At 44.8% G+C, this 21,288-nt stretch overlaps 1 protein-coding gene across 6 annotated transcripts in view; it reads right to left on the reverse strand.

Annotated features, from left to right (window-relative positions):
- Positions 1 to 21,288, reverse strand: part of ITGA9 (integrin subunit alpha 9) — a 363,861-nt gene that overhangs the window by 16,345 nt on the left and 326,228 nt on the right. For 2 of the 6 annotated variants that reach the window (XM_024132323.3, XM_028478504.1), the window contains exons 24-26: positions 18,651 to 18,776; positions 16,761 to 16,880; positions 12,650 to 12,751 (exon numbers count right to left, since the gene is read on the reverse strand). In XM_024132323.3, coding sequence (XP_023988091.1) covers positions 12,650 to 12,751; positions 16,761 to 16,880; positions 18,651 to 18,776 — 348 coding nt within the window. Of the gene's footprint in view, positions 1 to 11,098; positions 11,388 to 12,649; positions 12,752 to 12,871; positions 13,020 to 13,491; positions 15,057 to 16,760; positions 16,881 to 18,650; positions 18,777 to 21,288 lie in introns of those variants that run through there. The other 4 variants (XM_055080232.1, XM_055080233.1, XM_028478505.1 and 1 more) reach the window with 4 other exon arrangements.

Here is a 21,288-nt window from a genome sequence, read left to right on the forward strand (position 1 = left end):
GAATTATTTATATTGGTACAGAATTAGGAATATCCTTAATGGAAAAGAATACAATAAAGAATATATATGCATAACTGAATTACTTTGCTGTATACCAGAAACTAACAAAACATTGTAAATCAACTCTACTTCAATAAAAAGTAGAAATGGGCTTCCCTGGTGGCACAGTGGTTGAGAGTCCGCCTGCTGATGCAGGGGACACGGGTTCGTGCCCCGGTCCGGGAAGATCCCACATGCCGTGGAGCGGCTAGGCCCGTGAGCCATGGCCGCTGAGCCTGCGTGTCTGGAGCCTGTGCTCCGCAACGGGAGAGGCCACAACAGTGAGAGGCCCGCGTACCGCCAAAAAAAAAAAAAAAAAAAGTAGAAATATCCTAAAAGTCTAACAATAGAGCAACAGATGAGTAAATTATGGCAATAGCAAAGTAGAGTACCACAGAGCCGTTAAAATGATAATACATCTGGCTGTCGAAGTATGATTTTCAAAAAGTTAAAAACATGACTCTCATACAAATATGCAGCAAATACACATTAAAAATTTATTTAACTCATGACTGAGGGAATCAGCAGGATGGTAAAGGTAGTTCAAAAAAGGATCTGGGGCTTCCCTGGTGGCGCAGTGGTTGAGAGTCCGCCTGCAGATGCAGGCGACACGGGTTCGTGCCCTGGTCCGGGAAGATCTCACATGCTGCAGAGCAGCTGGGCCCGTGAGCCATGGCCGCTGAGCCTGTGCGTCTGGAGCCTGTGCTCCACAATGGGAGAGGCCACAACAGTGAGAGGCCCGCGTACCGCAATTAAAAAAAAAAAAAAAAAAAAAAAAGGATCTGAGAATGCTGGTAGTTACAGAAAAAGAAAAAAAATAGAAGAATGTTGAAATCAGATACAAAACTGATTAATACCTTACATGGCAATAAACTATAACCTTTGGGATTATATTTTCTGCCAGACAGAAGTCATTTTCATCTTTACTGGCAAAAGGCATTTGTAACTTAGTTTTCTATAAGTTAATATGTAACGTCACAGAATATGGGCCCTAGGGAGTTAGGCAGGCCTATTAGAACAGTGTTGCTTTTCTCAAATTTTAATGTGTGTAAGAATCACATGAGGAACCTCGTTAAAATGCAGATTCTGAATCAGTGAGTCTGGATTGGGGCCTGAGCGTCCACATCACAGTTACGCTCACTGGTGATGCTGACGCTGCTGGTCCAAGGACCACACTTTGAGTAGAAAGGGGATAGAGAATGCTCCAGGCGTGAAAGGACACACAATCATCTTTTGCCTGATTTCCAAGCTTTACATACTTTAGAAAACATGATAATAAAATGGGAAAAATGATAAATGCTATAAAGTTATACAAAAAAATCAATATCAATTTAGCATATAGAAGACTTCAGCTTTACAGAAAAATGTAGGAAATTTTTTAAGTAAATAGGTGTTTTTTGATACTATGGGTATTGTTTTCTCTTTTCTACTTTTAACTACTTTTTAAAAAAATTGAGCATTTTAAAGCCAAGTTAAAAAAAAGTTAAAAGGAGAGACTCTGCTCCAAAATCTTCTGTTCCAAACTGACCTACTCTGCTCTTTTCAGCAGAGTTAATCATTCTCTGAGCTTTTGGAAACAGCAATTTTCAACTTCTCTTAGCAGAGAAAATCTGCACTAGCACCCCAATGTATACAACGGAAAAAACTGGAGATTCTCTGTTTATAAAGAAGGTGGGCAGCTCGAGCCCTGCCTGATCGGTCCCCCTTCCCAAGCGAGTCCCTTCTACCCCAGGCCCAGCAGCCCCAGAACCAACTCAAGGGAACCCACGGCTCCACAAAGCTTAGCTTTAAAACCACAGTGGAGCACTTCATCATCATCCCAGTCCTAAGTCCTCTTCACTCTGTAAGGTAATGATGTATCTTCTTGTCTATGGACTCCAGTAAGCTGTGAATTCTTACAGAACAAGGATTTGAATGCATGTTCTCCCGTCACCTAGACCAAGGTAGTGATTCATCATGTGATTCATGAAGGCACAGATTAATAAATTCAATGTCCTTTTTGCCATACCATTAGATGAAGTATGACTATGACTCAGTCTGCAATGAAGAGAGGATGAGATTTGAAGCTGGAGTGTCTGAGTGTGCTTCTCTTTTTTCTACTTCAAAAATGTATCTGCAAATGTTATTTCTTTGGGGAGAGTCCTGGCCATCCATCTACACATGCATCCATCTGCCCATCCACCCCGTCTGTCCATTTGTTTGTCTATTCATCTGTCTGTTCGTCCGTCCATCCATCCATCTACCCATCCAACAAATGTGTACACAGGACCTACTATGTGCCAGGCACTGTAGGGATTCATTGATGAATAAAACAGGCCATCTTTGCCCTCATGGAGCTTCAAACTTGTAGAGAATACTGGCCAGTTGGACACATAAATGCAAAATTATAACTTTAGAAAGTGCCCCAAAGGAGAGGTTCATGGTTAGAAAAGACTCTAAGATAAGCATGGCAGTCAGAGTTTTCTGAGGGACTGCTTGAGCTAAGAATTAAAGGGTAAGCAGAAGTTAACTAGTCAAAGAGGGAAAGGAACAACATTCCAAAAAGGAATAGCACGTGCAAACCCCCTGTGACAGAAGAGAGCCTGGCAGAGGTGAAGTACTGCCAACAGACGGTAGGCATGGAGCAAATGGAATGAACGAGAAGTCACCGGAAAATGTTCAAGATGAAGCTGGAGAGATGAGAAGGCCTGGAGACTGTTAAGAATTATATCCTTTATATTAAAGAAGCTTGTGGCTTCCATCTGAAAACTGGCCCCATCTAGCTTTTTGATGGCTGCACTAAATCAAACCAAACCTGTAGTTATTTTGATCTTAATGTCTAATTCCTAAATAATCTAGTTTAATAGGTTACTTTCTTTTCATAAAACACTGGAATTCAAGCTTCTGACTCTCCTTCTCCATTCAGGAAGAGAGGAAATTGCTTCAAAAAGCAATGTAGAACCTCTTTTGTCTTCCTGAGGCATGGCTTTGAAAATTACTTATAAATAATCCCTGAGAATCATCAGATTCATTCATAAAATTACCTGAGAAAATTGTTGATAAGCATAGGAGGAATAAGGGATGCTTTAACTATGCCATTAAAAATACTGTCGAATTAAACCTAAAAAAAAAAAAAGAATTATACGCTTTATCTTAAGAGGCATGGGAGGTCAACGGAAGGTTCTAACTAGGGAGTGACATGGTTTGCATTTTGCAAAGAGCACTCTGGCTGCAAAACGCATCTAGATTAGAAGGGAGAACTTTATGTAGGGGTTCAAGGAACAGGCCCGTTAAGAGGCCTGCAGGGGAAGTGGTTTCCTCAGCAGAGATCCACACTCCCAGTATGAAAGGAGAAAAAAGACTGAGGCTGACAGGGAGTCTGCATGTTTCAGAGGGTGGTAGGAGGCTGAGAGATGGGGCGGCAGAAGTTCTGATCAACGAAGGGATAAATGATCACACAGCAGCAGACTGAAGCTGGAGGGCTCGCATGTCGGATGTTAACTAATAAAACATAAGAGAATTGAGGAGCACAAGGATTTGCCTCAATAGAGTCCTTGAGGAGGACAGACATCCGGCAGGGGCGATGGCAGGCCCACACTCTGGGCATTCTGCCCGCTACTGTAAACTTGAACGCACCTGAGGCTGGCAAGCTGGCGTCAGGGAACCACCAGGAGCCAACTTCCAGTCTGAGGCAGCTGGTAAGCCTGAACCACAGTATTTGATTCACCTGTATGTTTCTGGAAACTTTTATGTTCTGACCACTGTAAATATGCCCAGTGTCATAGCTGGAAATGCTCAGGTCTCCAAAAGGCCTGAGAACATGACCACAATGGGGTACAGCTGGCCCAGGCCTGGCTGGACAGAGGGCTTCCACGGCTGAGGGGACAGCTCAGCATCAGCAACACCCGAATGGAGGTTCAACCCCAGGCCCCACCGCCTGAAGGTCAATTACAAGGGCAAGATGCTTTCCACAATTGACATCACACACAGGTCTCACAGAGGGAAGGAATTTATATAAAATAAAAAGTGGGAAAAGAAGAACATCTGGGACAATGAAACGGCATTTTCATCTGCTTCTAATTACATCTAGCAGCCAGTGGGGAAGGGGGCGGGGATAAAGGGTTGTGGGAGCTGGAGGAAATGTTCTCAGCAGAGCCATGTCTTAAATCACTCTCAGAACAGAGCCTTCAGAAAGCTCCCCGCTCAGGGGAGACCGAAGACTTATGGAGATGACATCAATGAACAGAAAATAAATTGCATTTGGCACGATGGACATTGTAAGTCTGTGCTGTGATAAACAAAGATGTCAAACTTGCCCCTGCCTGCTAGGTGCTGGGATTCAGGAATTCCTTACTCCGTTAGAATTTGCAGAGGAATGAGCTGGGCTGGTGCTAATTCCTTTATTGTTAAGAACGGGTCACATCTGTTGAGAACTTACCGTGTGCCAGACATGGTGCTAAGAGGTTTTATATCTATTACTCCTGAGAAACCTCATGACTGCTCTTTAAAGGGAGGAGGGGAACGCAGCTCCTTTACCGCAGGCTACGGAGGGCCCTCAATGAGTGCTAATTCTCTTGATGAGTAGCTGTGCATCTGGTTAGGGACCAGGCCACAACAGGAAAGAGTTCCAGAATCAACAGACCACTAAGTCAGAGCCTGATGTGCTTCTGAGGTCACTGGAGCCAAGGGTCGCTCCAAAGACGAAGGGCCAGCTGTCACCACCCATGGCTGCATTCCTACCATATGCCAGAGTGGTGCTCCTGCTGTGTGAGGGCCGGGCAACAGGACAGCAGGGGCCCAAGGAGTGGAGGATGAAGGGAGACTCGGGCTTGCAAACTGGCAGCGCTGCATCAGACCCGGCCCCTTCCACTGACAAGCTGTGGCATCTCAGGCTGGTAGGTCCCTTCACCTGCGGGTCTCAGTCTCCTCATCAGAAAATGGGAGTAATAATATCTCATTCACAGGGGTGATGTGAGAGTGATAGGTGATAATCACATCAAATGCCCAGCACATCACAAGAACTGAGCATATACAAATGAAAACAATAAAATCGTTAAGCAACGGGACACAGAAGGGCACGTCGAGCCAAGCCCCCAGTGTCTGCGTGGAGACCACTGCCATCTGTACCCTACACTACTGGTCATCCGCCCACATCACTCGGGTCCCTTGATCAGTTCCCTATGTCCAACCCCAGCTTTACATGTGTTCACTTCTAAGTGGACGGCACTGTCAGAGGCCACCTGTCCCCAGGGCGCGTGGGGAGAGGAGGACCTGGGGCTCATTACCTCCTGGGCAGCCCCTGGCCAGTGACTGACACGTACAGGAGTGAGAAAGTCCAGCTCCCTTGCTTCAAGGCAGGATGAACTCTGAGGTGGTACTTGTGCTCCAGGGCTCCGCTAAGGCTGGGGCCCCTGGAATCTCATCCTTGGTCCACTTGTTCTCTTTCCCTATCCTGTCTCCTCACTTCTTTTCCCATCTCTCTGGGAGCATTTCATTACTAAAATCCTTGCACCCACATCCTCATCTGAGGGTCTGCTTCTTGAGAATCTATCTTAAGACACCATCTGACTCCATCTGGAGCCCGAACTTTCCCTGTCCGCTTAGAAAATGCTTTCAATACTTGTTCAGGGGTCACTCCGTCCATGCAGCTTCTCCTAACCTCTTCAGCTCAGGCTTTCCCAGCACAAAACCACACTACTGTGTGTGTGTGTGTGTGTGTGTGTGTGTGTGTGTGTGTGTGTGTGCTTGAGCACGTGTGTCTGCACACATGTGCAAGTGCAGTGTTCACTCCTTGAGGCTAAAATTTTTTTTCTTGTTCATGTTTACCGGGTGGTCCAGTTCATGTCTAGTGAAAGAATTTGAGGGACTGGACAGCAGCCTTGTCCTAAAATACAACCTTCCATAGCAGTGGTTTCCTTGGCTCCACAGAGCCTAGGGGTTTGGTGAGGGGATGCAGAGGCCCTCAAGGGAAAATGGAAATACAACTTGGGGGAGTTCCAGGCATCCTACCTCTGACTCAACCAAAGCACATTTCAATTTAGAAATGGGTTGTGTTGTTTAAAAAAATGATAATCATGATGACAGCTGGAAATCATTGGTTTAGAGTAAACTGATCACGACTCTTGAGGTTTTGAGGGAGGGAGAAGCTATTCTTCATTTGCCTCCTCCCATCCTTGGCCATCTCTTCATGCAATGGGAGCCACTATTAACTGACCGACCACGTGTAGGCACCAGGCAAGGGGCTTTGCACCAAGATGTGATCTGATGCCAACCCTTTAGGACAGATACTCCCTACATGTGACTGGCACAAACTGCTAGACCTCTACTGATATAAAGCTACCTGTCTACTTCTATCTCCTCGGCCACCATCATCTCTTGCCAAGTGACGGTCACAACCTTCTTGCAGCCCCCTACAATCCACTGTCCACACAGTAGCCTGTGATTGTTAAAAAATATATATTGGATCATGCCATTCTCCACTCAAAACAGAAGCTTGCAATGGCTTCCCTTTGTAACTGCTCCCTGGTGTTATATGGTGTGACCCTGCCTATGTCTCTCATCATGGATGTCTTCACGTGTCTCCCATCATGGATGTCTTCACGTTGTCTCCCATCATGGATGGCTTCACCACTCACCGGGTTGCTGCGACACTGGTGTTTCAGCCTTGAACACGCTAAGCTATTTGGGTCTTCATATGGCTCTCCCTCCTCACTGGGACACTCTTCCCTGCACTTGGCAAGCTAATCCCTCCTCACTCTCTAGATCTCAGCTTCCTTGGAGAAACATTCCTTTAGATTCCCCTCAATCTAGAGCAGGTTACTCCCATGGAACTCACCTTGATTTGAAATAAAACCCTTGTTTGCTTCCTTTACTCTCTGTCACCCCCTCAGTCAGCTCTGGGAGGGCAGGGGTCATGGCTACTTTGTTCCCCATTGCACCCACAGTGTCTCTACGTTGCCTGGCCCGTAGCAAGCCCCCAATAAGTATTCATTGAATGAAACTGCGAATAGTGACAATCAGCAAACCACACTGGGATTCTTCTCAGTTCCTTATGGTTAGAGCTTAATTCTCACATTGGGGGTAGTGGGTGAGGGGAGAGGACCGCCTACCATTTTTTTTTTTTTTTTTTTTGCGGTACGCGGGCCTCTCACTGTTGTGGCCTCTCCCGTTGCGGAGCACAGGCTCCGGATGCGCAGGCCCAGCGGCCATGGATCATGGGCCCAGCCGCTCCGCGGCATGTGGGATCCTCCCAGACTGGGGCGCGAACCCAGTTCCCCTGCATCGGCAGGCGGGTGCGCAACCACTGCACCACCAGGGAAGCCCCTCACCACTCTTATTCAACATAGTTTTGGAAGTTCTAGGCACAACAATCAGAGAAGAAAAAGAAATAAAAGGAATCCAAATCAGAAAAGAAGAAGTAAAGCTGTCACTGTTTGCAGATGACATGATACTATACATAGAGCCTGCATCGGCAGGCGGATTCTCAACCACTGCGCCACCAGGGAAGCCCCCGCCTACCATCTTTTGATGATGACAGGGAATGGGGGGGGGTGATGACTTTCCAATGACCCTCTTCTTCATCGTACCTCTCAGTGTAAGAAGGGGGAACACTCTCTCGCCGGGTATAATGTAATTTTTCACATAAATGGTAAAGTACAAGTCACAATCTATTCGGTGACAGAAAATTGTAAAGTTTGCTTCAAGATGCAGTAAACAACAAAAGAACTATAGGTGGCACCTTTCAAAGTAATCTCATTTACCACCTTAGATGATGCCCTCTGGGTTGGGGAGCAGTGGCAGGGAGCAAAACAGAGGGGAAACCTCCAGGAAGTAGAAAGCAGGTTTCCCATGTTACAGATGAGGAAACGGAGGCTCACAGAGCTTACCTGATACCCAAGATCACACCACTGGGATGTGAAGGAGATGGGATATGAAGCCAGGCTTTTCTAATTCCAAAGGGGGAAATGCAGTGCTCCCTGTTCAGAGAAGACAAGGCCAAACTAGAAGTACTGACTTCCCGGAAGGGCCAAGACTGGGAACTGAACTTGAACGGCTTCAGAGAAAATGAAGCTGGAACGTGCTGTCCTGATCAATTCGTGAGTGAGGGGGAGGTTTATTCAGAAGTGAAAGCATGGCTGCAGGCTGGAGGCTTTGTTCTGCAGTCTGATTGAGACTGAGCAGGGAAAGCCCCCACTGGGGTGAGGAGAGCCAGGTCCAGTCTGAAGGGGCTGGCTGGGCTCCAAGGGTACCTGGGCAGTTTTAACAGACAGACTTTAAAACAAGTCAGTCCTTTCCAGAGTGGACACTTGCACTTGTTGGGGCCCTTTCATCCAAGAAGGCCCAGTGCCCTCCCGTGTGACTGAGTGGCTGCAGGGCAGGGAAAGGAGCACCAGGCTGGGGAGTCAAGACCTCCAGACACTATTTTTGGCTCAGCGATGTGAGATCCAGGGCAAGTCACCTATTCTCCCCGAGCATCAGAGGCCCTTTGTTCACTAGAGAAAGAGGCTTTGTGGTTCTAATCCAGGCAGGGCACAGCGGAATCTCAGGGGACTTGTTAAAGTTATGATCCATCTCCCCACCTGCAGGGTAAGGGATGGCAGAGGAGGACTGTGGGAGGGAGGTGACCGCCTCTTTGGACATATGATTCCTGGGGCAGAAGATGAAGGCCCCAGACATGTGCCCTGTCAGCAAATATCAGCAAGGAAGTAGCTCATTCCAGCATATTCATTCTTAAAACAAAACAAAGCCCAAAGCACAAACATTGCTAAACCACCTATGGACAAAGACTTTCATGTTCTCTCATTAATGGAGCTGACAAAGTGGTCTAAGTGACTGAACAAAGACTGGCTCAGATGGGAGCTCTAAGATGCACCAGGGGTTGGCTGGCCCCATGCTGTCTTCGGTATTAGAAAAGCACATGGGAGGAGGTATTTGTCACTTTTTAGCATCCTTCCAGTGCTGGGGAGTCCTCCTCTAGGTGAGTCTTGGGGTGAGGGTGAGGCTCTACTATAATAGCCAAAAATGCCAGCCACCTGCTCTTTCTGGGGTGTCTGGTACCCCAGGGACAGGGGTCTAACCTCAGCCAGTGAGAGGCTCCTGCCTGACTCCAGAGCAAGAGGCTGAGAAAAGCCAGGGAAGCAGTGTCCTGAGTACCATGCCAGGCTCTTCCTGGGGCCTGACCCAGCCTGTGGTCCTGGCGCCACAGGTCTGTCATATACCCAGCCTTCCTGGCAATTCTGAGAGCTACCCAATATCCTTCTAATCCATTCTGATTCCGCTAAAATGAGATGGAGTCAGTCTGTCCTGCTGGTACCTAGAATCTCAGCCTGGTGCCCACTCCACATGGCAATGACTTACTTATCCATCTGTGGATTTCCATGTTCATCATGTATTCCACTATTTCAAAATATCAAGAAAACAGATTTGCTCTGTAACTCATACAAGCTTCTCACACAGTCTGAGAAGGGAGTTTGGGGTGGTGGCTCTCAGGAGCAGAGCTGGTGTGCTGGAGATTCTTGGTTTGCCCCCAGGGAGTTTCTAGCCTCAGCTGTTGGCAGCACTGCCGGAAAAGCCGGAAGGGTTGGGTTGGACAGGATGGGAGTTCAGCGTGTTCTCAGCACAATCAGAGCTGAATACGGTGACTCAGATCTCATCCACAGTTCTCAGGTTTGGGTCTGTACAAAGCCAGGTAAGCTGGTGTGGTTGGCCTTGGACACGTGCTAATACCCCACCTGGGAAGGGCACCTCAAATGTATTATTAGTAAACAAGGAAAATGCCTCAAATATCTAGTACATATTTCTAGGTATTCAACCATACGCCCTGTAAAGCACTCCCCGTACCATGGCATAAAAATAAAAGACACAAAGAGTCCCAAGAAAATTATTTGATTTGCCTGTCAGTTGAATTATCACCATGTGCACTTTATGTGGTTAAAAACTGGATTGTTTTCCTCTTCTCACCCACACGCTGCTCGTTACCAGCAGAAAATACACTTCCTGTTCATTCCAAGGCCATACAAATGTGGCGTCTGATCTAAAATCCTGCGATATTTTGCCTGATTTAAATTTGGTGGCTAGCCTCCATGGAAATTTCCCTTCCGACGAACAACTAACAGAGCGCCAGGCATTCAGAAGAAACATGTAGGGTGGAACGTGTTTGTTCTAAAAAGGCAAACCTTCCTACTCAGAAAATATATATATTTTTTCTGCCAGGAAAGTTGAGAACAGATTGTAGTACTTCATCTTGGCTCACGGATTGAAAGGCAAAGTTATGGAAAGGAGGGAGGTGGGGGCATTGTGGGATTCCAACGGGTGCCCTTTTTTCTTAGAGTACTGGAAAAAAACCAGTTGAAAACGAGAGCTTCTTACAAAGAACTCTTGATAATGATAATATTACCATAGTGCTCAAAATGGAACAGTAACTAATGGAAGTGGTATTTTGGGGGCATACAGATGACTCAGAATCCAACAGTGGGGTGTTAGGCAATGTTTTCCTGGATCCCACAGCTCCGTGTTCTAATCAAAGGCAATGCGCCCATGATATATTTTTCATTTACCCAAGGGATTCCACCTGTAGGAAACCTGTTAATTACTGCCGTTAACTCTTAATTGGGAACACAGTGGTCTACCAGAACATTCCAAACCTCTCATGTTGGGCATGTATCTCATCCTATGAAACTTTTTAACCAGAGCTGTAACAATGAGCAGTGAATCTCCATTCTTTATCCATCCCCAGGTAAAAGTCTGAATTAGCAGTTAAATGGCCAAAAGGCAAGGAGGAAAAGGCAAAGCCAACTCCAAATATTTGATCTTCCATAAACACTGACCCTAGGAATGAAGGACTCCAGCGTCATTCCATTTCATCCCATTCAGTTTCTGTTATTAAAATGACTGCGTGGACAATTTCTCAGTGTGAGTAGAGGAGTTAAGGTCTGCATCTGACAGTCTTTCCCTGCATCAGGCATGCAATACCCACGGTCTGGGGCAGCTTTAACATCCTCACAGATTCTTATTCATTCTGTACCAGCTGCTGCTTTTGTTTCTTGCTCAGGACTGAGAGTTCATGGAGGTCCTGGGCATTTCTTTATTTTTTAAAAGATTTAATTTTATTTATTTTTGGCTGCGTTGCATCTTCGTTTCTGTGTACGGGCTTTCTCTAGTTGCAGAGAGCAGGGGCTACTCTTCGTTGCGTTGCGTAGGCTTCTCCTTGCGGTGGCTTCTCCTGCTGCGGAGCACAGGCCCTAGGCGCGCCGGCTTCAGTAGTTGTGGCTCGCAGGCTCTAGAGCGCAGGCTCAGTAGTTGTGGTGCACAGGCTTCGTTGCTCCGCGGCATGTGGGATCTTCTCGGACCAGGGCTCGAACCCGTGTCCCCTGCATTGGCAGGCAGATTCTTATTCACTGCGCCACCAGGGAAGTCCCTGGGCATTTATTTTCTTTATGAACCCTTCCTAACCAGGGTCTTATAAGAGTGGGCTTTGCTCTGATCCTCAACCTAACATTTAGACATGTGGTGTCTCCATTGTTATTGGAAAATAAGCTAACCATTTTTTCTTTGTAAGTAATTAATCTTTGTGAATTTTTCACTTTTGTAAAGTTGTCACAGTAATATTCACTCTTCCAAGAGAGGGTAAAGTCTCCCTTGAGAGAAGTAAATTCCAGGAAAGGAGATGCAAAAAGCTAGCATCATTGCATAGCTCATTGGCCAAACCAGTTCAGAGGCTGCTGTCTCCCCATGTGCCTAGGACCTCAGTGTGCGTGTCAGAGAATGAGCCTCCCTCCTGCCTCCTGCCCCTGAAAAATAATAAAAGGCAGCAAATTTCCAAGAGTACCCCTTTCCCTCCAGCCTCTCCCACACCCCCCACATCCGAGCTCACAGTTGCCACACATTCCATCTTGAGGCTGCTTACCGACGGCACTTTATAGAGCAGGGGTTCCCAACCCCTGGGCCACAGACCAGTACCGGCCTGGTTAGGAACCGGGCCGCACAGCAGGAGGTGAGTGGCAGGTGAGACAGCGAAGCTTCATCTGCCGCTCCCCACTGCTGGCATCACCACCTGAACCATCCTCCCACACCCTGTGGAAAAACTGTCTTCCACAAAACCAGTCCCTGGTGCCAGAAAGGTTGGGGACTGCTGTGATAGAGGATATGGGGTTAGGTAGGGAATGAAAGAGGAGTTTCTAGGACTTGGCAACTAGGATGTGACCCCTTCAGGTTACTCAAACAACTTGTTTTTGAAACACTCAGCGTTTATCCATGGAGCAATGTGACTGGGAAGGCAGATGAGGTTTCAGGGAAAGGTCTGAGAAAAATAAAAATAGTCTTGGCTCCAGAATGGAAATGCAAGCCCTGTCAAGGGTACTTCCAGAAGATTTTTCCTTTGGCTGGTCATAGCCGGGAGCTTTCACATAACAACAGCATCCCAGAGAACATGGCTATCACAACAAGAGCAGACCGCAGAAGTTCTCCATGGGGGCCTGGAAGCCAAGGCAGGCAAGGTCTTGGGTCTACCACAAAGCTGACATCTTGGCTTATAGACCGCCTTTACCCTCAAATGCCAGCACCAAGTCTCCCAAGTCACCCAGATTCCCTCACCCTTGGAGGAGGGCTGTGTGTGTGGGGGTGACCAACTCACCGTCATCTCCTCTGAGTTCCCACTGGCTACCTCCACCACCCTCAGGGCAGGGTCCACCTTCACCTTGGCGCGGGTCATGAACTGGATGACAGATGAACTGTCCTGAGGAAGAAACAACACAACTCACTGTGAGACTTTTCATTCACAATGGCTGGGCCCCAAGGTCCCAGGCAGAACTGAAATTCAAAGATTCCATGTGAACCAGACAAAAATTTCTCTCACTGAATGAGACAAGAGATTTCCAGTCTCTCTCTTGAGGATTCTTTCATATCATAGTGGACGCTGAAAAGCTCTGGAGTTTTGCTGAGTCATCAACACATGCAGGCTTGTGTGCTGTGGTTTCCAAGTGGCAGGAGCCAGATATTTGGATCTTGGTATTGACATATTCCCAAAGAGCAGAGAATAAATAAAGCTGTTAATTGTGTACGACAAATCTAGGCCTGGCATTCCATAGAAGGTATCTGATTTACATTTCTCAAGCATCTTCCTGCCTTGACCACAACCCTCAAACTCTCCACATGAGTTCCTTTTAACTCTTTCTTTGCTCTTAAATGAAGCTGGTTGGGGAGGTCAAAGCCATTTAAGCTGGGAAGAGGGTACCTGATGGAGAGATGAGAGGGGGGAAGCATCTAGCTTATACAGTAAGTCCCCCCACATGTAAATGAGTTCCATACCGAGAGTGCGTTTGTAAGTCTAACTAAGTTAGCCTAGGTACCCAACTAATGCAATCGGCTATATCAATAGTCCAGTACTGTAATAGGTTTATAATACTTTTCACAAAATATTACATGAAAAACAAACGCACAAAATAAAGAAAACATTTTAATCTTACAGTCCAGTACCTTGAAAAGTACAGTAGTACAGTAAGTACAACAGCTGGCATACAGGGGCTGGCATCGAGTGAACAGGAAAGAAGAGTTACTGCCTGGAGGAGGGAGAGGAGGTGGGAGATGGTAGAGCTGAAGGACCGTCAGCAATAGGAGACGGAGGGCGAGCTGTAATTTCACTCACGCCTGATGCTGATGGAACGCACGTTCACGTCTTTGAAAGTTCACAACTTGAGGAAGGTTTGTATGTAGGGAACTTAACTGTAATTAGGTGACGGCCCGATGAGAAAGGGGATGGGGGGAGGGAGGTTGGCCCAGGAAAGACTCAGGAAGAGCCCACCAGCTATTGCAGGCAGAAGCCTTGGTGTGGGCTCAAAGCCACCGATCCAGATAATGAGAGAATGGCTCCAAGGCAGTGATGGAAGAGTTTGGAAGAAGACAGGGGCTGGCAAAACTATGGCTTAGCGAAGGGCCAGAACGTCGAGCCGGTGGTCCAGATGGGATTGCACTGACTGCGGAGGGAGAGGCAGGCTGCCTCCCATGGTGGAAACAGAGGGCAGAAGGCATCCCACCTGTGGGGGCAGCTGGGCTCTGCCGGCAAGGTGTCTTTCTACATTTACTCAGCATGCCTGCCATGCAGGGAGGTACCTATCAGATGCCAGCTTTGACCCACTTCTGGTTAAACCTACCCCCAAAAAATGAAAGTAGAGGACTCTCTCTACAGAAAACAGTTCCAAGGGGCTCAGCTCATCTTTTCCAAAGAAACCACAAACCTTCCTGGGAGGACACCCGGGGATGCCACTCTGTGTACTTTACCTGGGAGTTACACACTAATTATTGTCCTTCTTTAAAATAGCAACAAAACACAGTTGAAGTGTTTCTGAGAAGCTTGTCACTCAAAAAAAGCTGCTTCAGTGAGCTCATATTAAGCAGTAAATAATTTTGTATGCAGCAATCTTTTACCAGTTTAACAGTTCTGTAGATTTGTGGTTTCATGGGTCAGGATATACTGTCTTTTCAATCTTAGATCATCATCATCATCACCTCGGACATTGCTAATGACAATAATAATAATGATGATGATGACGATGATAACTGTCAAAGTTAAAGGCCGAGCAGATGAGGAGCCTGGCACAGAACAGGAGCCTGTGGTTGTAAAAAACAAATACTTTGGAAGAAACTGGAATCCTCTGATGATTAAAAAAAAATCAGATCCTACATTTCAAATGAAAACTTGTTAAGGTCAAAACAATAAAACCTCAAATTCCCTTGTCTGTGGCCAGACCTTCAGGTCAAAGGAAAACTAACAGAAGTGGTGGCCCAGGGAACCACAAGGCTGGTTCTGCTCCACATCCTTAGGGAGGCGTGGCTGGCCTTGGGGGCCCGACAGAGGCTTTCGTCTGCACCTGGGATTTCTGCTGGTTTCTGCTGAAAGGGAAACAGTAGGGAGAACGGTTCTCCAACATCTGCATACGACACCCCATGGCTTCCTGCTGTCTTGGGATGCAGACTAGGCTGGATGGCCCATGGGGACAGCAGTCACTGGGACATGTTCCTTGGCAAAGGGTCACCACTGATCACTGAGAGAGAGAGAGAGAAAGCTGCACAAGACCAGGCCAGAGCTGGGGACAAGGAAGGCTTGAGGCTTTGCGATTAAATTCGTACTAATGACTAATTTGTAAGTGCAAGCAGCAGCCAACTGGGTTGAGGCTGAAAGAGAAATCAGAGTGGCTTCCCGCCATCAGTGCCGTATCAGGGTTCTGTCAACAGTGGCAAATGTGGCAGAGGGAATAAAACTGTCACCAGGGCCATTTATCAAGAAGATGAACAGGATGGGTAAGCATACAGAATCATAATCCCTCAACCTGTCCTGGGGACCCAGTATGGTAAGGCACTTCCTGTGATGTGACATTCTGGAATCATAGGGTGACCAGGGGTGCTCTAGTTCATGCCTGGTCCTCTCCCAACACTATCCTTTTTAAAGGGAGAGGTACAACAGGGAAGCAGTGCTGTGTGCACCCAACTTGCCCCAAACCAGTTTCCCTCCAAAGAATCCAGTGACTTATCAGGCCAACATGTTACTGCCATGCCTAATTTAAAAAATAACACTGGAATGACTTTTCTAAGGATATTCATTTATACACTGACAGTTTTATACAGACTAACACATTTAGTTTTTCCAAAGGAAAATAAAGAGAATCTCTGTGGCTAACATGCCTATTTTGTTTTAGCGTCACATGTGATTATTTTAGAAGCATCTTGTTGGATGCAGCCTTTCATACTCAGCAGCGTTTATGTTAAAATAAATCATAGTGAATGTGTATGATTTTTTAAGGGCCACCAATTCACGGACTGAGGTATTTTTGAGCCACTTTTATAAACTTATAATAGCAAAGTGATCTGAGATTCGCTGCTCAGTGCTCTGTAATGGTCTATGTGGGAGGGGAATCTAAAAAGGAGTGGATATATGTGTATGTATAGCTGGTTCACTTTGCTGTGCACCTGAAGCTAGCACAATATTGTAAATCAACTATACTCCAATAAAAGTTTAAAAAAAAAACCATAAAAAACCAAAAATTATCTGAGATTCAAAAGTTAGAATTCTGAAAAACAAGGTGTCATCTAAACAAGGGGTTGGCAAACTATGACTCATGGGTCAAATCCGGCCCTTTGCTGGTTTTTGTAAATAAAGTTTTACTGGAACACAGCCACACCCATTCATTTGAGTATGGTCTATGGCTGCTTTCAAAATACAATGGCAGAGTTGCGCGGTGGCAAGACACTGTATAGCCCATAAAGCCTAAAATATTTACTACTGGCCCTTTAAGGAAAACCCCTGATCTAAAACGTGGTCCCAGAACAGCAGTATTGGCATCACCTGGAAGCTCCTCAGAAATGCAGACCCTCAGACTCCCCCCCGAGGAATCTGTGGTTTAACAAGGTTTCCAGGTGATTCTGACGCAAGCTAAAGTCTGAGAAACTCAACTGTGCAAACAAAACACCTAGGGAGCTTGTTAAAACAGAGATGCTGATTCCCAAAGGCTGGGGTAGAGTCCAAGATTCTGCAGTTCTAAGGAGCTCCCAGGTGATGCTGATACTGCTGGTCCTCCGACCAGACTTTGAATAACAAGGGCCTGGTATGTTTCCCTGGCATCATGTGCAGCAGAATTACCAATGGTGCTATCCAGGGCAGTTTTTTAAAGGGGGCAGGCAGAGTTTTTTCTGAGGAAACCAATTCAAATGCTTTTAAATGAACCCCAATAGTACAGCTTCCCAGGGCTTACCTTCTTCAGTATTTCTGTGTTCAGCAGCATGTAAATGTCTATAGTACGACTTTCTTCTTTAGCCAGCGCACTAAGATTACAGTGCATTGTTAGGCAAGAAATTCCTGGCTTTTCGCAGTCCTGAGAAGAACAAACAGAGAATGATCAAACCGTATTAAGAACAAAGACAAGAGCACAGCATTTACATACAGCACAGAGGGCTCTGTGAGCTTCTATTCTGCGGACCAAGGCCATTCCAGGTAGAGGAAATCCATAGGAAAATGCAATCATTCCTTCTTGCCACCAGAGGGCAATCAAGGGACTTCCTGTCTGGCAGGCACCAGAACATGCCTTCAAGTCTAAGCTCACTGGTGCACCCTACCAAAAAACTGGATTTGCAAGGAGAAATAAGAGTTTTTTTTGTTTTTAAAGAAACACATTTACATATTTTGGGAGCATTCCTCTTATGAGTTTTGAACACAAGGTCCATGTCCTAGATTATGTGATTTCTGCCTGTGAAGTGACAAATACACTTTCCTGCCCAATTTTTACGTTGGGCAAATTAAAGGGCTACAAAGTCACATGACTCAAGAAACCACAGGAGTAAAGAAAAACACGTTTAACCAAGAAAACACACGAATTACAGCTAGAAACCTAAATTCCAAATTTAAGTTACAAAGGAGGAATTCTTTTGTATTGTAGGATCCAAAATGTGCAAACATACCTTCATGTTTCACATGAGGGGTAAAAATTTCAGCCAGATACAGACTTGTATCCGTCAAACAACTAGATATCAATATATCTAACAATTCTAAGGGCTTCAAAAAAATAGCTGATCATCAGCATTATATAAGTAAAAATATTCCAACCTTCCAAATGGCAAACAGTCCTACTACTTCCACCGGAAAAAATATCGAGGAAGGAAATGTCAGTGAGACGTGCCGTGGCCGAAATAAGGAGCTGGAGATGTAACCAAAGACATGGAGAAAGGAGGTTGTGGAAAAGCATCTGATTCTATCTTTAATACCTTCACCTTTTAAAAAGTTGAGGTATAACTTACATACAGTAAAGAGAATAAATCTTAAGGATCCATCTTGATATATTTTTACATACATTTATAACAGATCAAGATATAGAACGTTTCTTGCACCTAAGCAGGTTCCCTCATGCCCATGACTGTCAATATTCCTCCAAAATTAACTGCTATCCTGACCTCCATTGCCATGGATAGCTTTGCTATTTCTGAACTTCATGTAAGTCAAATATTACAAGTGTTCTTTTGTCTCTGGCTCCTTTCACTTAATATTATATCTGTGAGATTTACTTATGTTGTTGGTGTAGCAGTTTTTATTGCTCATAATACTCCAGTGTATGGGTACACTGCAATTGTTTATACATTCTCCTGGTGATGAATATTTGGATTGTTCCCAGTTTCTGGCTATAATAAGATTGCTGTGAACATTCTTGTCCATGTCTTTGGGGGGATACAAGTACCCGTTTCTCGTGGGGATATACCTGGGAGTGGAACTGCTGGGTCATAGGGTATAGATATGTTTAGTTTTAGTATATACTGCCCAATAGTGGTATACGAGATTAAAGTGGCTGTACGAGAACCATCACTCTTGATTAGACTCATACTAGTGGGAGAAATGTTTAACTTTGTGCTTGGTGGGTTGCAAAGGTTTTCCCTTTGCCAGCCAATGGAATTTGAAATGTAAATTTAACACTTTGATAGAAACCTCAGGCTGAAAAATAGGAGTTGACTACAGTCCTTGTGACTTCCTAAGCCAATTGATTAAAACCAGATTTGGGAAATAATAAATGCCAAATAGAAAACTGGCTTCTCATCTCAGACTTGCCTTCCTAAATGAGGACCACCCATGTTAACCCAACCAGTAAGCAAATTCTTACCAAGACTTTTCTTCCCGACTTTGTGAAAAAAGCAAATATTGTATGGAAGATGTTTTCTGGTTCTTGAGGGATGATACAGGGGGTTGGGTTTTTCTGGAAAGAACAGTTTCCCTTCTCCTGGCCCACCTGAAAATGAAAAGAAACCTGTCAGAATGGTCCATCCCAGGAACGGATCATGAGCTTGGAATCCCTTATTGTAGAGGAGGCTGCGGTAGAGCCCAAAGTCAACTGTTCCCCCTGGGTCCATTCTCCAGGGGAAGATAATGGCTGAAAAGCTGAAAGGCAGAAGTAGTAGCATCAACAAGGCCAAATAATAAAAAACGTGGATGCTAAGTCGTTAAATAATTGAGATGGCACACAACATGCAAGTGAGCTGTGACCAAGGAAGAGTAAGACTTAAGGAACAAAATAAACTTTAAAAACATCCTTACAGCAACTCTCTGAGATGAGCATTCATGTTCTTTGTCTGGAGAAAGAAAATGAGGCTCAGGTTAAATTACTTGCTAACAATCACACAGACCAGAACTCAGGTTTTAAACCGAGATCTTCTGAGTTCCAGCCTTTAGGCATGGGCCACTGCCAGAGGTTTTCAAACTGTGTTCCACAGAAACTCTAGGTGCTGTGGAACCCCTCAGTGGATTCCCTAGAGAGGAGAAGGGGCACCAAGCAGGACTGCTCTGGGCTCCCATCTCTGTTCCAACTAGAGCATCAACCACACATAATACCATTTAAAACCAGGATTCTGCTACCAAAAAAAAAAAAAAAAATTTGGCATCCACTGCATTGAGCCATACAGGAGTTTATATGCCCTGGGAGCTCTTGCTGAGTTACCTGATTTTGCTTCTGACAGCTTTTAAAAGACCAGAGGAAAAACAATGCTGAGCAACAGCAACATTAAAAAAAGATCAAAACAACGGTACATAGTCTTCCATGTTGGTTTCTTTAAGAACAATACTATTTTTGATGCCTAAACTGGGGAAATGTTGAAAGAAACAAAGCCTTCTTTATATATTATCATATCACACTGCGTGTAGTTGAAGCTTCGACATGACTTAAGGTCAAGTTGCAAAATTAATCGTTAGTAATTCATAATTTAGGATTGTGTTTACAATCTGATTTCTAACCAGAATCATCTACTTAAACTACACTCTCCTATCTTTAATGCCTTTGAGTAAAATATAGTGTGTTTACACTGATTCAAGAATGTTTCAGCTTCTCATTCATGGTAGGGAGCAAGGTCTAGTTTAAATTTTTTACATGGAAACTTCTAACTTATGCTAACAATGCTAATCTTTGAACAATGAACTATAAAACAAGCCCTCCAAATTTAATCTCTATTTTATCTTTGGTCTGAACACATATGCCAGGATTTACTATATATGCCTGAAGATAAATAAGATGAAGGTTTATGTCCTCAAATTAACTCTTAGAAAATAGAGTGTTGCCTTTAAAAGTCTCTCATAGTTTGGGGACTTACTGTTCTTTAAAATGCATTGCATTTTGTTTGTTTGTTTTTGGCTGCGCCTCTCAGCTTGTGGGGACCAGGGATTGAACCCGGGGCCACAGCAGTGAAAGCGCCAAGTCCTAACCACTGGACCACCAGGGAACTCAAGGGACTTACTGTTCTTTAAAACAGTAAGTAATTTGGTACTCTCTCAATTGCTTTATTCGAACCACAAAATCTGGGAGGACACACCAGTCTGAAATGGTCTCAATCAGTGTTGGTTTTGGATGCTTTTCGAGGTCACTAGAAGAATTAATGGGAAGGAGGCAATGAGATTTAACATAGATGTGGTGATTATTCCTGGGATGCAACTGTAAGCTGTGATAAATATTTTAAAGCTCATTTTTGGAAAGCAAAACATTAGTTGATTATGTCGTTAGAATTATGTCGTTCTAAGACAAATGAGAAAAACAACTGCTGTAATGTTATGCAAATGGGTATTTGTGTCTTACAATAAAATTTCAGCATCAAACATGGATTCAAAATGTTCTGCATTTCAAATAAATTAGATGAATTGAAGATGATATGCTTTGGAATACTGTCAACTAAAAAAGTGGCCTTAATAATGCTATCCATTGATCTCAAAAGATGCACATCTGCATAAAATCATTTTGTAAAATGTGTGAATAAAAAGTAATATAAATTAATGTAGTATTCTTTTGTAAGTGTGCGACTACATGATTAGGTTAAGTATTACAAGTAGGTATTTACTTTTCTTTTTTAAAAATTGAGGTTAAAATTTACATTCCCTAAAAATGCCCAGATCTTAAGGGTATAATCTGATGAATTTTGACAAATGAAATCACCCATATAACCACCACCCCAGTGAAGGGACAGAGCACGTCCATCCCTCCAGAAAGTTTCCCCTGGCCCTTTTCCAGTCAATTCCCATCCCCAGCCCCAAAGCAATCACAGTTCTGACTCCTGTCAAGTTGGCCAAAAAAGTCTGTTAAATTTACCTCTTTAGAAAAGTGGTGGATTGTGTTCTTTGGGGGTTGCCCAAAGAACATATGCCCCCATATATGGCACCTCGCAGATAGAAAACATTTTTTTTTTTTTTTTTTTTTTTGCAGTACGCAGGCCTCTCACTGTTGTGGCCTCTCCCGTTGCGGGGCGCACGCCCAGGGTCCCTGG

This window comes from Physeter macrocephalus, chromosome 18 (assembly GCF_002837175.3).
Source record: "Physeter macrocephalus isolate SW-GA chromosome 18, ASM283717v5, whole genome shotgun sequence".
NCBI lineage: Eukaryota > Metazoa > Chordata > Mammalia > Artiodactyla > Physeteridae > Physeter > Physeter macrocephalus.